This window comes from Nymphalis io, chromosome 24, assembly GCF_905147045.1.
Source record: "Nymphalis io chromosome 24, ilAglIoxx1.1, whole genome shotgun sequence".
Lineage (NCBI taxonomy): Eukaryota > Metazoa > Arthropoda > Insecta > Lepidoptera > Nymphalidae > Nymphalis > Nymphalis io.
In genome coordinates, this window is record NC_065911.1 from 8,131,911 (window position 1) to 8,150,180 (window position 18,270).

Genomic DNA, 18,270 nt, shown 5'->3' on the forward strand with positions numbered 1-18,270 from the left:
TTAACTGTATATTTGCCAACAGTTTTGCTGATGAATTGTAACATTACCAAACATAACTTGTGCTTTATCTAATGATTTAAAAGCATTATATTCATCAACTTTCAAAAGAACCTTGGCTTCGTTACTTTTTAGAAAGCTACGAGCAGAATGAATTGCTGGTTCACAGTCACCTCTACTTCCAAAATCGAGTTATATAGGTTGAAATTTTGTTTTTTGGGTAGAAACTATGTACCTACATGAGATTCCGTCTACTACGGTACTAGCAGATCTGCTTGAGAATAACGTAATGGAGCATAGATGCCTTAACCTATAAAAAAAATCTAATGTTTTTCTTCTTAGCAAGTTTAAACTTATAAATCCTCTGACCGCATAAGACAAAATAATATTATAAATAATTAATTGTTCCTTATAACGTAACCCGTAAATGTGTCTCTATGAAAGGAATATTTTAGTGTTGCCATACTGTGTACATATAAATATACTATGACTTTATCGTGTAGCAATATATCTCGATTTAGATTTTTACATCCATTTTTAACGAGTTTATATTAACAGAGTAGTATTTAAAGGTGACCCTCGGGTGACCCTTACATATTTATATTTTGTTCTCTAAGCTGTATCATCTTCGTTTTTTCTGATACGTTGATTTATATAGATAGATATTTTAAGTTATCAATGTTTTTAAATTGCATATATTTCTTATAACGACAATATCTATGGGCAGAACGCAGGCCGGTGGAAACTGTAAAAATAAATTTATGACAAATATTTGTTCCTCTTCATATGAAATACTTTAGAATCTTATAAAAAAGTTGCCAGTTAAAAAAATAAAAATGTATTCAACAAAATGCTAAGGCAGTCTACACTGCAATGTTAAAATGATATAGATTCTTGAAATAATAAAAAGTAGTTATTTTATGTATAGAATAATTTATTTATATCGATGATAAAAATCAGCTCCTCAGGCAAAGCTGGCAATGAAGTAGCATTGACTAGTCTGCAAATCTTTCAACAACATTCAGCACAAAATATTTGAAATTTAAGACATAATTTCTTTTCCATCATTTAAATTCAATAAATACCGCAGATGTCACAAATATTTCTTTAATATGATTAAATCTGCAACGCATCATGCCAGTATAACTAATTTAGACATATTATTATTAATTTAATAAAAATAAATAAACTTTATTCCTCAAATTTTTATTACTTAAAATAAATGAGCAATTAATTATTTTCACAGCGTCACTCTGTCAGATTGTAAATTCGATTTAGGTAGTTATTACAGAGGGAGAATAAATTGCTTAGTATAATGTTCAGTCCCTTAAAAATTTATTGATTTTATCTCTTTGACTTTCAATGGAGGTTAGAACGCATCACGTCAGTTTTGGCAAGTAATGTAATGTTTAACAATACTATTATAAATATCGTTTTATTTATCTAACACGATGAGGTGCCACGCCTGCAGCGAAACAATCTTACCTGATGAACTGTTAAGTTGTAGAGTTTGTAGTGTAACATATGATTACAAATGTCTCAAGATAAGTAAAGAATATTTTTTAAGACATTTCGACAAGGCTAGATATGCTTGGGAATGCCCTTCGTGCGCAAATGCTTTGCAACGCAGAATTAGTAATGCACAAGTGCGTAATAAAAGTTTGGCACAAGACGAAATTATGAATCCTGCAAGTTTAGAAAATCAGTCATTGCAGTATACTACGCAAACTGAGACTTCTGATGTGGTACATTATTTACCAGACACAAGTAATATATCATATGAACAATTTCGCTCATTATTTTATTCAAAATTAAATAAAATTTTAAATGGTCTGCATACAACAGGATTAGAAAGCCCCTTGGAAAATAATATAATAAAATGCAATAATTTATTGGATTTAATATCCGCTGGCTTAAGTTTTTTAAGAAATGAAATAAGCAAAAGGTCTAATGCAGAAGAATCGGAGCTCGAATCCAACCTTCAGGAGATTACTTGGCGTTTAAATACATTAGAAAAATTTATTCGTTGTACAAATTTGTCTATCCAGCTAATTCCAGAGAATGAAAATGAAAATCTCTTAGGTATCCTGAAAACCATATGCAGAGTGATAAAAGTTCCAATTGAAGAAAATACTGTCTTGAATATCTGTAGAATCTCCAAGATGAATCCTCAAGCACAACAGCCTCGCGATATAATTGCTACTTTTCCTACACAACTTCTTCGAGACAATATTATTTCAGCATTTCAGACATACAATATACATAATAAAACTGACCCTCTGAACACCTCTCATATAGGCGTCCCTGGTGATAAGCGCAACATATTTCTATCTGAAGATTTAACTCCTGAGTGTAAGGCTATTCATATTGCGACTAGTGATATTGCTAACGAACTTGGATTTAAACACGTTTTTGTGAGAAATAATTATGTTTTTATAAGAAAGGATGACAAATCACCTGCTATTCTTATTGATGATATTGTAGATGTACAGAAACTAAGGTATTATGATTTATTCTTTTAAAATTTTGAAACTTTTTGTTTTGTCGTCTTATCTTATCTTAGAATAGTGTTGTATTTTTGGGTTATTTACTAGGAATGAAACGATCGCCTCCAAGTTGTAAATAAAAACTGTTATGACAAGCAATATTTAAAAATGGAATAATTAAAAATTGGCTTATGTCTCTTGAGATTAGCCGCCGCAGCCGAAATCGGTATATTATAAAAACGGCCACACCTTAATTTTACTTTGACATAGCATTTGATTAACAAAAATTTTCTACTTTTCTTCTTCATGTTTTAAAGGGAATCTAGAATAAAGCGGTTCAACCTTACCTTTGCAATACTTTCTGAATCGTAGGAGGCTATTATTAGATATACATATATAGGTACTTTAAAGTTTTTAACTGCATTTCAGTCACGTACCATTTGTGATGCGATAAGCTACAATTTCAAAATATTCTAATTATGGTGTTGTTAAGTGTTTGAAACGAAGTAATTCGTTTATAAATAAAAGATGCAAATTTTATTACTAGTTGGTGTTATTAGCTATGTAATTATTACCCTTTGCCAAATGATGAAAGAATTATATATACGATGTATCTATTAGAAAACTTTATATAGTGTATAGTAGTAGTTTGTATAAAGTATATCATATTGTAACAGCAGATACACTAAAAAGATAATTTAAATAAGTCTATTCTTGTGACTGCTTGATTTTGTACTATTCTCTACTGATAACATTCTTATCAAACGTATTGATCCACTTGTGTGATAGATCCATATCATACATTATTTCTTACCAAAAATGTACATATTTCTCCTTTCCTAAAAATATTAAAACACCTGTTATGTAATACTAAAGATTATATTAGTGTAATTTCCTCGAAGCACGCCAGAATCTGGTGTAAATAGATCTATATAAGATGTTATCCTGCAATGATAGATTGCGTAGTTGATACTATTTTAAAAATAATTTTGAATAAAATTATACTTAAGCACATGCCTCTAAAAAAGTCTCAAAGAAGTGTCACGCGCAAAAAAAGATTATCTGTATAAAATTGTAGTAGTGTGAGATTTATATAAATATGTTTTATTTTGTACGTGTTAGATGTAATAAAATATTATCTAGTCTAGCACAATGTTCTACTTGTATAATATCAAACCATTGTTAAGAATTTTCTATACACTACGATGAAAACTTTGTATTAAAACTTCTAAATATTTCTGTAAATGCTTTTAGTTTTAGCGACTCCTGATTTGTTACGTTAAGTACTCATCTGTACTAATATTATAAATGCGTCAGTAACTCTGTCTGTTGTCGCTTTCAATGTCAAATCACTGAACTGATTTTGTTAAAATTTTGTGTGAAGCAAGGTACAACCCCAAAGACGAACATAGGTATTATAACTACTTTTTCACCTATTACCCGCCCCTCTTCACCTATCACGCAGGCAAATACGAATTTATTTTAAATCTCTACTTTCGTAGGAAAATATATTGTGTTATCAAAGTATTCGTTTTGACGTACGATACGACGTATTTTAACGATAATTTTCGCACATTTACATCGATCAGCGTCACCTGGAACTAGTGAGAACTTCTTTTTAGTCGACACGCCATTAGCATAGTGGTCATGGTCCTCATGAAGTCGTGGCTGATGTAATTATCTTTAGGATATTATGTCATCTCTCCCTGTTAGCTGTCATCCTAGTACATACATACTATGTGTCTACGTCCCTGTTATATATTTGAGCTTTGTGTAAAAGTTTTTTAAAATAATAATAAGATATGATTGATCTATCTTTAAACTTGATGAAAAGTAATTGTTTTCGTTATATTTAATATAACATATAAGAATAAAAGTAAAATAACTATCTATGTTAAGTTTAAATAAAAATATATGTCTCATAATTTCTGATTTTCTATTTCATTAATAAACCTAAACCTACCTATTCATCATAAATCATGGAACAAACTTTTAATTGAAGTTTGATTTATAAATACTTACATATATTTTCATTATATGATTTGATTTAATAGGTATACCGATCCTTTACCTATTTGTAAATTGGACGGTAGATTTTCGGAACAGAATCTGAAGGTATCACAATTTAACTTAAAAAAAAGTGTGATGCTTAACTTTCTCATACATTATTTTTGCAATAGTTTATCGATTGCAATAATAATTAAATTGAAAATTTTTAATTTTTAAATTAAACTAATTAAAATTTATTTTAATGATTGTTATATCGAACGCAAAGTAAAAGCAAGAAGTATGTACAACAGCAACAATTGGAGTTTGTTTGAAAAAATTTAAACCAAATCTGTAAAAACGAAGTACCCTTAAATTCAAAATAGGTAAGTAATGGTAAATGTCTATATTTAAGAGTTATTTTTTTATAGAATAGGAAGGCGGACGAGCATATGGGCCACCTGATGGTAAGAGGTCACCAAAGCCCATAGACATTGGCATTGTAAGAAATGTTAGCCATCGCTTACATCGCCAAAGCGCCACTAACCATGGATAACAAGATGTTATCTCCCTTGTGCCTGTAATTACACTGGCTCACTCACTCTTCAAACCGGAACACAACAATACCAAGTGCTGCTGTTTTGCGGTAGAATATGTGATGAGTGGGTGGTACATAACCAGACGAGCTTGCACAAAGCCCTACCACCAGAAAACCCATATACCCAGGTGGCATATTTGTGTGTATAACTTAATGAGTGTATTTGTTTTTCAGAAAACAATACAAAAAATCTTATTAAGAAATATCATTACACGAACTCAATAAAGCATTAGTAAAGTTTTAATTGGTGGTAGTGATTTGTTCAGCTGCGTTGGTTTGTATATTACCCATTTACTTATTATTCTAAATAGTAAAAAGCGACCAGTGTCACTATGTGCATAAGTGATAGCATTATATGTCGCGTGGTTGACGACGCATTAACTGTGTAACTAACAAACAGAGGTATATATATATATATATATATATATACGTCGTACGTATATATATATATATAAATATATAATATATATAAAGGTTAATTATAAATGAATAATATATATATATATATAAAGGTATAGGTATATACATATAGACATATGTATAGACATCTAGCGTCAGAAATATTAAAAGAAATTAAATAACTTAAGGTGCTACTTTTCAGTCTTATACATGTCAACGTGTCTTTTTTGTATCCGACTGGCAAGTGGACAACCTGAAGGTAAGCGGTCACCACCAGATATCGGTATTGTAAGAACCATTTACCACTTCTTATTTTACCAATGTGACACCAACGTCAAGAATAAAGACGTTATGTCCCATGTTCCTTACTGGCTCACTCATACATAAAAGACCAGATAAAGAATAATAAAAAAATGCTTTTCTCACAGTTCCAGTACTTATCGCCAAAAATTATATTACAACTAGGAAGCACAAAAAAAAAAAACCAACCGTTATATATTGGACTTTGGGACTTACAACTCAGACTAAAACGGTGATTTTACGCCTCACGGACTCAATTGATCGTGATGTACACGGATAGTGAGACACAGAAACAGGGGGTACTTTTTGTGCACAGAGAAAAAGTAATACGAATTCCTTACAAGTAGAGCATTCCAGCGATAGTCATTTATAAAATCATAACTTATATTATAAATACGAAAGTGAGTTTGTTTATATTCACTTTTACAGGTTGGCGAATTTACGGGCGGAAATTATATAAGATAAATTCTATATATATAAGCAAAATACCACACGATATAATATCAATCACGAATAATTATGAAGACATCTCCTAACCTATAGCCCGATTGACTTGAAATTTGTCATTATCCTTCCCCGACGTATACGCTCCCTGAGATTTTACGCAAATGCAATCCGAAATACATTGTTCTTCTTATTTACAAGTACATTATAAAGGTGTAAATAATAAAACAGCGAGGGAACAGTAAACATTTTTATTTTATTGTAAATATTAATTATTGTATCATCTGGCTCTCGCGATGATTTTTATGATTTTTAAGCTAACTGAAGGGTGTCGATTTGACTATTACATTAGCGTTTAAAGTTAGGCACATGTTTTCCCTAACATCTGGCATAGACACTAATTGCGATACTAATGACTTAGAATAATTTAACACATAGAGAAGAAATATCAAGAGATTTAATTTCAAGAGTATTTTGTTGAGAGAAATCATTTTGATATTATATATTGTTATCATGGACGTACATAGTTTCGCAATATGTGCTTGTAGCCTAGACATCAGCGTCTTTATTCAAAACAACACATTGGCTAACAAAGCCTAAGCCATCGCGAGGTACTTCATCTGAAGTTATAACAAGCCTAAGTCTAAACTTCAGTCGGCTCGTTAATGCACTTAAACTATAATTTTCTCCGTTGAGCATCACCTAGATTTTATTACGATTGAAGGAAATGCCAGTTGTACACAAAAGAAAAACTGCGTATTGGTCTAAAGTGCCACGTATGATTATTATGATATGCGTGAAACGTTATAGTTTATAGTGTGATCATTTTTTTTCAGAATTGTCTGTAATTTTGCCCGAAAATAATTTTACTCTCAAATTTTTTTGCAAATGAAAATTGCAATAAAAACTCACAATCATAATATAAGTTGAACATATATTGTTTTATAAGTTTAAAATATTTTTTCTTCTATGTAAGCAGGCAAATGATTAATTAAATTTCTTTGCGATATTATAAACTGGGTCGTGCTCAGATACGTGCTATTAATTTCTTTTCATTGTGTTGCTACAGTGAAAAAAAATGTTGTGATTTTTAATATTGTAAGCGACATTATATTGACTCTATATTCTCTTTATAGACTTAATACATAGTAAAATTATAATTGTAAACAAAAAAAAAGTAAAATGAGTTTTTTTTTTTTAACATTATATTATGAATTGTTAAATAGTCTATGCAATATTAAGACGTATCTTTTAACGTTTTATTTAAATGTATATACTTAATGAAACAATGATTTTTAATTGTCATGTGTCCATCACTCGTACAGAACGCCTACCTCGCAAGCCTATTTTCACAATATATATTTTTGGCGAATCAGCGTAAACATTATTATTTTATTTCGTTCAATTTATCTAAAATGTGTTTAAATTTTCAACTATTTATTCAAAAATTCGTTTGTTAGCGTAGAAGAATATTTTTTTTGTTAACAAATATAGTTATAGGAGTTTTTTTATATAAAGTTATAGGTAAATATTTGACAACTAAGACAATATAGTGTTAGGTCTAGTGTCGAATAGACTTTAAGTAGAATCTAGAGAACATTTTAACTATAGAGATTTTACTATACTACATCAAAACAGTTACTAAATCTTTCACGTACATCTTTGTAGATTAAAACTTTTTTCATAACTGATAGCACAACTTGACAGTTACAGTTATCATCATTTTTAGTCTGTCTAATTTGTTTTCTTTTACAAAAATGCACGGAATAAGTTATTATTCCTTAAGCCGGCGCTACATACCAGGGCTAATAATCCAAGTAAATGTTATCATGACTTTAAACGCTTCTTTTGTTTTCTTTATACGGAACGTTAACGGTTCAGAAGTGGTGAGTTAGTTAGTCACCTGTGTAGCGCTGCTTTAAAGATGAGGTAAATTTCCTACCGGTATGATTTGATGTTATTACATTAGAAAAATATTGCTTTTAGTTTAGAAAAAGTTGCATTGAAAATTGCACTACAATAGTCTAAGTAACATTAGTAGAAGAAGGGTAAAGGATTCATATGTTTCAATATTATAATGATTTTAATAATTTTGCTTTAATTTTTATATTTTACTTATGTGAAAGTAAAGGTAATAGAAAAAGTTACGACTTAAATAATATTGAAATCAAAAAATATTTTTAATAAATTTATTAACTCACGTTTAAATTGAACAAATTATTATTAATTTGAATTCAATCTTAGAAGAATAGTTTGCGTCATTGAAATTTTGATCTTCGTCTTATATTTTCCGTCCTTATGGCCAATGTTCTAATATTGTTCCATTAAAATGCATAAACATACAACTATGTACGTTTCAGTAAATAAAATCTATTCTATGCCATTTTTATTACGTAATACTTGCACAAAGCGATATGTTTTCTTATTGTAGCAGTGTGTTTACATGTTTTATCTATATAATATTTTTCTTTATATCAATCACATTATCAAATACTAATCTTAATATACACATCTAGTACATATTATTCGCTCCAAATCAATAATGTCACTAACTGTACATAAAGCTTTTTATAAAATAAAATCTAAACTTCTTTAACTCTATTTTAAACTAAGCTATGCTTGTCGCTTATATTTATTAGACGCCATTTTGTTACGTGATCACGAAATGGCGGACACTGAATTTACCGTTTGGAATAGAGACTTCATCGTCATCACAGTAATATTTTTTAAAGAAAGCATTTCAAAATTTTGTTAAATATACAAAGGCAAAACAAAATACGGTAATGATAAACAATTGCACGCAAAGCTAAAACCATGAAGATGCTCCGCCCAACTTTGTTGACAACTCGCCGATACCACGCCCGAACATATTGCCAACCTGAAATTATAAATTATGATTATTTTTTATTAGAATCACTAAGAAGAATATTTTTAATGTTGCAATATTATATCAAAAAAATATGTATGCTCTAATATGAGTGATTAGTAATTGGTTGCAAACTGACATAAATATTAAGCGAAATGCGTATGAATTTAATAACATTCAACGTTCATCATAATTTTATTAAAAGCAAAAATATTTTTTTAAATTGTACAAATAACAGTATAATTTTATTTCTACTTGTTGAATAAGTTGTGACAACTGTGTTCAACTCAAGAAAAATAAGTATTTATTGTTAAATACTTATTTGATTAAATATTAAGGTTTAACAAATTAAAAATAATGCTCGTTCTGTTATATTAATAAATGACTACCTTGCCAACTACAGCAGTGACGTTTCCTAATTTAGCGTCTTCTGTGAGAGATTCCAATTTGGACTTTCCTCCTCTGGCTCCTTCCTCAGAACCACCATCATCGCCGCCTCTGGAATATTAAAAATCACGGTCTGAAATTATATTGTATTATTATTAATTGTATATGTATAAGTAGATCTATTTTCTTATATTTAACAGCTAAAAAATTTTCTATTGTGTATTTTTTAAATTATAGTTACACATTTTATCGTACGTAGCGATTTACTTAGTTTATTATTATTTATAGTGCTATTGCATTTAATCAAACACATCTTTTTTTCCAACAGAAACATACTTGTTTAGTCATTTACGCATTTTTACCATTTTTAACACAAACAACAACAACAACAAACATTCACTACGAAATTTCATGTCATTTTTTTTAATGTAAAATTTGAAGGACGTGCAAATGATCAACCTCATAGTAAGAAGTCATCATCTCCAATAGACATTGGCATTGTAATAAATATTAATCGTTCTTTACATCACCAATGCGACACCAATCTTGGGAACAAAGATGTTGTGTAACTAAGATGTTGTGTCTCTATTGGTAAACAATTGCCTTTAAATACCCTTGGTCTTGCTGAGCCAGCACCAAACTACACGTGGCCTCCTCTGTGTGCATTCGCGCTGCCACGGCTTGATACGACTTTGAATTAAGCTTGTCATCGATAACGCCTTGAAGCTCGAAATCGCTGTACATTTTCTGTAAAAGTATTATCCGTGTCAATTAACAATTTTGATATTTATTGAACACGTTATATTATTATTGCTATGTCGACGACGAGCCCTGATTACGATGTATACGCTCTATTAATAATTTTGTGGTCTGCTGACATGGTAGCCCTTTTTGGAGAAAGATATAAAACATTTTTAATAAAAAAAAAAGATATTATCTGTGCTAAAACATCTTTACATTACTAATACCAAAAATAATACGCAAAAACGGATATGATATAATATAAAACAACCAACATACTTTTGGTCTATCTATTCTGTGATACTAAAAGTATTTATTGATATTGGCCCTTTTAGTACCAGGCCATTATGAAAAATAGTATCACATTTTGGGAATCGTAGTATTTCTAAAACATATCGAGACAGATAAATATCAATTATCTGAACGTGTAAGTGAGTATGTGACCAGAATGGTTAGTAATAATAACATTATACACAGATAATTACATACAAATAATTGACATAAGTGAGTGTTAATATTAAGCATTCTGGTCATGTCAATTATCTCTATGGTGTTTTGGTAGAAACAGTACGTGTAAGTGAGTATGTGACCAGAATGGTTAGTAATAATAACATTATACACAGATAATTACATACAAATAATTGACATAAGTGAGTGTTAATATTAAGCATTCTGGTCATGTCAATTATCTCTATGGTGTTTTGGTAGAAACAGAATTTCAATGAATTATTATTTTGGTTGTAATAACGTTACCTTGAGAACGATGGAAAGGCACGCGACCTGTTGTGGATGCAATGCTGGACGCTCAGTCAACCACTTCGAGATGTGATCGATCTGAACACCATACCAATGTTCGAAGAGCTGCAGGATCCAAAGCTCATCTGTCACCTGAGTGTGAACACAATATAACATGTCAATCGCAGGTTTGGGATTTATGATGGCTTTAAATGAATGTCTAGATTTTAATCAATTTTAATCATAATCAGCTGCAGATATGTATATTAAATAATGACAGAAACAATTCTACGTTTAAAATTATAAATAAAAAAATTACCTGGTTTCTTCAATAAATTACAGTTGCAGGTCAGAAAAAAAAATCACAAATGACTTATATAGTGTCGCATTGGGAGCTTTATAGATTATGTTAAAGCTACTTCTAAATCGTGACTTGATTAAATAGAGATTTGTCTTACTTAATTCCTTGATACCGTTTTTTACCTTTGATCTGATTTGGTCCATCGAGTTCCTCATGAAGTTGACATAGCCTTGGCCAATGTCTTTGCCAGAACCCGATACGTTTGCTATCGTCAGTATTGAGCCTATTAAACTGTAAATATAATATACTTATTATAATTAATATACTTATCTGAATATTTTTGTAAATTGTTATTTTCTTAGTATCAAGAAAAAAATCTGCGATTTACCAATCGCAGTATCTTAAAATTAAACCAGAATGTTCGTTATTCTACTGCTTGTATGTGTAAAATTATTACGTGAAACTGACTAGCAAAATGACGTAAGCTTTTAGTCATTACTACGAGTATGAGTTTATGTTTTAGTAAGTAGTTAGTGTGTGTATATGAAAACTATTTACTAAATTACGTGTTAGAGTATTTTGCGAAGCTAATATCATGTGAGGTGTGGTGATATGTCAAATAATGTTGGGTACGAGTTTATGTTGAAGTAGTAAGTAAGAAATCATTAATGTTTTTATTGTCAACGTATTCAGAATTTCTTGTTATAGTGAATTGCCCATATATTGATTTTGGTAAAACATTCTGAACTAGATATAATATTTGATATTATTCGTTTTAATTACTTTATACTTACCATTGCCTAATTAGTAATTATTCAATTTTGAATGTCTACCATTATTGAAAAGATTAATTACACTTTTCTAGTTTCTCACTTAATACTTGCACTTCGATCCCGTTCTCGGTCGCAGCTGAAGCGATGGGGCTGACGGATGAGGCGGCTTGGTGACTCACCTGCCCTCGTCGAAACGCGCGATCTTAGCGAGTGTTGCCTCCAGCACGGCGGACAGCCGACTCGTCATACCCGTAGACATCGTATGCAGGCACGCCTCGATCTGAGCATCCATTTTAGCATGGTACTGGTACTGTGAGAGATTGCGGGTGTTAACATTTAAAGCAAGCAGTTCGTACCTTCAGGCAAACATACCACGGTACTGATGCATTTTTTATTCCCATGTTTCCACAAACTTCAAAATTTCTTTGGCGCTTGTAAAGAACACTCCAGTAACACGGGGCGCCATACACAACTTGCAGATTTGTACAAATAAAAAAAAAAGTTGCTAGTACAATTCATGCAAGTCTCATATAATAGGCAAATAAATAAAAAATAATTACAGACGCGATGACATCACAAATTCTGCAAATCATGCATGACAAACCCACAAGGTGCATTCATTCGAAAATTGATGCATTGCTGTATCATGTTCAAATGCCCCGAGTCGATAAACTTAATAATTTTTATTTATTTATAAATATTACATTTAAATTCGCAAGCTGAATAGTCTTACTTTATATATCATATATATCGTCTTTTCTATTATCCGTTATATACGATATGTTGGTCCTGCGCCTGAACTCTTTCCGGTGGTATCGGATTGTCGTCCCATCGGATTATGAGGGTACACCTGTGTTTGCGCATACACTTGTACACTATTATATGTCCTGTGCAGTTGGCTAATCTCTCTTGAGATTGGCCGCCATGGCCGAAATCGGTCTGAAGGACTATTATTATTATTTACTATATATGTAAGTGACGTTCAGTAATTTATTCATCAAAATCGTGTGGTCTATTGGCAATTGAATGTGATACGCTCGCAAGAGCTATTAATATGACAGCTTGTGGGTTCATCAGCTCTGTTTTAACATTGCTTCAATTAGCACGTGCAAGAGTGACGCTCAAGTTTCATTTATCTCCCAGTGAATCTAGATTATTAAAGCTAGATTCTGTTATCGCATTTGCCTCATGGTCAGTGTCTTTTGTCAACACAAGCTTAGAGAGACGCGTCAAGAGGCATTTTGCTGAATATTAAAGTACCCTTTTCAAAACGCCAAACTCGGTAATAAATTTTTGAAATATCATTTCAAATTCAATAGAAATCATTCCGACCGTTTGCTCCTAGCACAAAGTTGGTATTTCCTCTACATTTGCCCATGCACATGCATGCTTGTTGTTGTGTAATTTCATTTGTTGATATCGCTATGTATGTTGCCGACAAGCACACGTTACATCTAAACTGGACAAACAAAAGTTATGGTTTGTGATGCAATGATATGTTTCTTCTATATGATTTATGATCTTCCATTTATTTGATGAAGACAATTAAGTAAGCACGATGATGATGGATTTTTCAATGAAATAGCCAAATACATATTACATGTATAATATGTCTTTTGTTCATGCGAATATGTCATTAATGTAATTAAATAGATTTTTATTTAATATAAATAAAATCATTGTTTAACTTGGTATTTAAGCAACGCTATATTATTTTCGTACAATTCGAAAAGTTCATGCAGAATGCTTACATTTAGCATTGTGTAATGTACTGTATACAAATTGTTTAATATGTAATTTATCACAATTTATATAATACAGTTAGGCAAACACATAAAAACAAAACAAAAATAAATCAATTTCTTTTGTGCTAAATTCGGATTCCCATACCATCAGCTCTAGCTTTAAATGTAAAATATTGACAATGATTTTTAATGAAAGTTTGATCACTTTCGAAAGTCGAAGTCGAGATGGCCCAGTGGTAAGAACGCGTGAATCTTAACCAATGAACGTGGGTTCAAACCCGGGCAAGCACCTCTGAATTTTCATGTGCTTAATTTCTGTTTATAATTCATCTCGTGCTTTTCGGTGAAGGAAAACATCGTGAGGAAACCTGCATGTGTCTAATTTCATCGAAATTCTGCCACATGTGTATTCCACCAACCCGCATTGGAGCAGCGTGGTGGAATAAGCTCCAAAACCTTCTCCTCAAATAGGGAGAGGAGGCCTTAGCCCAGCAGTGGGACATTTACAGGCTGTTACTTTACTTTTTTACTTTTTTGATCACTTTTATTTTTATATCAATTTAGTTTTATATAAATTTAGTTTATTTTTATATCAGTTTAGACTATACAATATACTATACTTCTGATTATATATCAGTGTTAGTGTGCCCTTTTGATTGTTAATCACAAGACGATTTAGTAATGAAATGTTCCATTTTTAAATTAGTTACCAAATCCGTTAAAAACATCATGGATATAGAATTTTGAAATTAAATTTATTAATTCATTAAAACTATTCCAACTCTAAGTTATGAAATAAATAAGTTCGGTTTTAAATCCAAATCACAAATGAATTACTTTAACAATGCAGTACATTATTTAAAACAAAATATGACATCTATTGATGATGGTGATAAAATAAGCAGTTCGTAGAGTTTTTTATGATTGGGATAAACTGTTGGAACTGAGATTTTTTAAGCGGTAAAACATGTTATCTAAGATAGCATGGCACATCAAGCATACAATGAAGTCAGCAATATAAGATTAATTATGAATAATTATATGAGTTTTGAATATGAAAACTTTTAAATCATTAAATTTCATAAATAAAATCAAGTATTCTGTAAGAAATATCTTGGTTAATTTTAATATAAATAATGAAGCGGATAAATTATTTATTATTTGAAAAGCTATTACTTAGATTTGATAATTAAAAACTTTACGATCTTCAAATGATGTAATGAATGTATAACTGACATCGATTCGACGCTTTGATTGATGATGATAAGTCTATAATGAAGGATACTTACGATGTCAACACCTTCAACTGCACAAAGCTTCAGAGCTTGATTCTTCGCGTCCAGAGCCACGTTCACCATGGCGCAGATTTCAGCCGGCAGGATATAGTCCGTTGACATGAATGTCACACTCTTCTTCAACCATGCCTGTCGATATGAAATATGTGGCTTAATTTTGTTCCCAATTTAAATTATTCCATTTCAGACCTCATTTAGAATTGGTGATTTCATACCAAACTGTTTAAATACGCCAATTCTGAATGACAACTCGAGTACTCAAGAGCAATTTAAAATTTTACCTGAAAAGATGATTCAGTCCTCTGAATGCAAGTTTCCATCATATCGCTGGCCATTAACTTCAGGCGTTGCTCCAGGTGGGAGCGGAACTCTGGCTCAGGCCAGTGCAGATCCCTGATGAAAGACTGCAAGGCATCCAACTTCCAAAACAGCTCCTCGCTCGTTGAGCAACCATTTCTAATAATGTTATTTTTGGTAGGACTTACTAACTTATTTTGCTTTTATTGGACAACTTAAAACGAAATAAGGTTATTTAGAATATATTTCGGTGTAACTCATAGTGAACACTTTTAAACGAAACAGAACCGTTACTTGGTAACGGTTCTGTTTCGTTTAAATAATACTAAGCAATCATCAAATAAATATAAATATTGCAATTAAGCTAAATACAGAACTCAAACGATTTCTCTATGGAAATTAGATTAAATCTACCTGAGTTTCTTTTGTAATGCCTCACTGAAAATCTATATAAACTTTTACCAAGATGCAGCGCGTCTCGAAGAAGTTTTAGTATATAATATTATCATATTAGTAACGCTTTGCAGTTTACCCGCTTTAAATTTAGACTATTGGCGTGACAAGCGTGAATTTCATATTTTTATCATATAAAATAAGTTCCAAGTAAAGATTCATACCCCTTAATCTCCCAGCGTTCTTTCTCGAATCCCTTATGAAGCGACTGAGCTATGGATGATTCCATGAGGTCGACGTAGCGCACAACGAGGGGCGCAAACGTGTCTCGCAGGTGTTCATGGAAACGGCCGTTTCGCAGATTTTCTAGAAATTATTTCAATATCACTTATATATATGTAAACTAATAATTAATTGCAATTTATTATTTCTAATAAGTTTATTTTTACCATCTGTTCTCAAATAGTCATTCAAGATCTGGAATAGTGGGAAGGAGTCCCATGTGTCTGGCTGTTGTTCCGCTAGCACGCGATCCATGTCTACAGCAAATAAGGCCCAGAAAATCTCCGCATGTTCAACGAGTAGCTCCGAAAACCACGCAAAAGCCTGTATAGAGTTTCAATCATTTAAAATAAAATCTTATATAACAGAACACGACGAAATATGGTTTTTAATGATACTAAAACACAATCAAATTGAAAAACTATGATTTGTTTAAAGGTCTTAAAGGAATGAATAGAAAAGAATTGACAATAGTATTGACTTTTATTAGGAAATAATTTTAACAGACAGTATAAAAATCTTAGAATATTATATTTCGGAAATGGATAATATAAAAAAAAGAAGTGACAACCGAACAGAAATCGTTTCAGTTATCAATAATTGATTTCTATTTCTTGATGTTTTCAGAATTATTTTCCAATGATAATTGTTAAAAAATGACTGAAACTTAGAATGCGATATGACTTCCACAATATCTAAATCATATCGCTTGACAAAACGAAGCTCTTGCGAAAATATTTACTTCACATTGCATTTTAATATTTGCAAGAACTTCATAAATATTGATTTAACTAAATACATGCGATGACTCAAATCAATGTACTATCTAACACTTGATATATAAGCTGTAGCGAAGCTGTGCTGGAAGAAAAATTTTGTAAAATACAGGTGCACTAGAAGATTAAAGCATTTCTTTATATGTAACACATACTAAAATATATAAGGCGAGTGAGAAGCTGCGAATTACAGTTGATATCTACATAAGCCAATAATATTTGTAACGAAGTGTTGCAATGTTCATATCATGTTGTGATTATGTACATGATTCTGAGTGGAATGTATTATGTGTCGATGTTTTGGGTGTATATGCAAAACTTATCAAACTAATTAGCTTAAATCATATTGTATACGATTCATTTCCTCTATTATTGATTGTTTTGTCAGTATCAACTGATCCGTTGACTGATAAGTGCTAAGCAATCCAAGACCAAAAAAAAAATAGAGTAGAAATGTCTATTCCAAATTTAAATTATAAAAATAAATGGCGTTAATGACATATATCACGTGTTACACGTTTCGTTTGTATATATAAATTTGTACGTGAATAGATAAATATAATGTCGCCTAATAATTGTATTAAAGTAACAGTAGTAGTCGAGTAGTTTTCAGTTTTGTGGCTCTTTTGTTTTTCGGTATAAGTGAAGTAAGCAATCGATGGTGTGCGATTGAACACATGTAACTATTACATCGATATCGATACAAAATTGCATCAGATACATCAAGTTAAAATTGCAGATCGCCTATCTAAAGCTCTAGGTTTACCACCAGGCTTAATATTTGCATGTTCACGCTTTGCATATATATACATGCAAGGCCTATATCATTCTATGTCAATCTAAGCTCACTAAGCCAGTGTCTTCAAACTATTTAAATAACGCCACATGTCTACATCATTTAGAATTGTGATCTAATCGTAGTGAGAATGATTAAGACCGAGTGAACGAATTGACAAGTGATTCGATCAGCCGAGCATTCAATCAAATGAGTAGTTACATTTTGTTGACCGCTAGAGTCCGGTTTTGTGTTATAAACCTGCGGAGAAATAAAAAATAAGGTAGAAATGGAATATAATATTTATATAATAATCTGCGTTATGAACCACAAGTGAATTTTTAATTTAAATAATATATAATCTTTTGAAAATTAAATTCAAGAACTTTCTCAAGAATTCTCAAGAAATTCTCTTGTAGTCAAAGCGACATAAAATATATAAATAATTCATAAATTAATATTACAATAATTACGTCTATAGTCGGAGATCGATAGACGTAGCCATATGTTTATATAATTATATATTTTTTTGTTAAATTCGTGAGGCAAGTCTATCGAATAAAATACACTACGTAGAACACTTTAAACCAATTTATTCTTTAAATAAATAATTTAATTAAAATATCGTAGTGCGCGATAGAGCTGAAAATATTTTTCTTTTTTTTTAATGTCAATTATTCTTAATGTCAAAGAC

At 31.0% G+C, this 18,270-nt stretch overlaps 1 protein-coding gene across 9 annotated transcripts in view; it reads right to left on the reverse strand.

The window, feature by feature from the left end:
- Positions 1-6,447: 6,447 nt before the first annotated feature.
- LOC126777832 (calcium-dependent secretion activator) overlaps positions 6,448-18,270 on the reverse strand; it is a 64,660-nt gene continuing 52,837 nt past the window's right edge. For 6 of the 9 annotated variants that reach the window (XM_050501032.1, XM_050501030.1, XM_050501035.1 and 3 more), the window contains exons 24-34: positions 17,799-17,837; positions 16,193-16,349; positions 15,968-16,109; positions 15,335-15,509; positions 15,048-15,182; positions 12,193-12,323; positions 11,423-11,531; positions 10,958-11,092; positions 10,077-10,210; positions 9,466-9,574; positions 6,448-9,088 (exon numbers count right to left, since the gene is read on the reverse strand). In XM_050501032.1, the coding sequence (XP_050356989.1) occupies positions 9,017-9,088; positions 9,466-9,574; positions 10,077-10,210; positions 10,958-11,092; positions 11,423-11,531; positions 12,193-12,323; positions 15,048-15,182; positions 15,335-15,509; positions 15,968-16,109; positions 16,193-16,349; positions 17,799-17,837 (1,338 nt within the window). In that variant the 3' untranslated portion in view covers positions 6,448-9,016. The remainder of the gene's footprint in view (positions 9,089-9,465; positions 9,575-10,076; positions 10,211-10,957; positions 11,093-11,422; positions 11,532-12,192; positions 12,324-15,047; positions 15,183-15,334; positions 15,510-15,967; positions 16,110-16,192; positions 16,350-17,798; positions 17,838-18,270) is intronic. The other 3 variants (XM_050501036.1, XM_050501034.1, XM_050501033.1) reach the window with 2 other exon arrangements.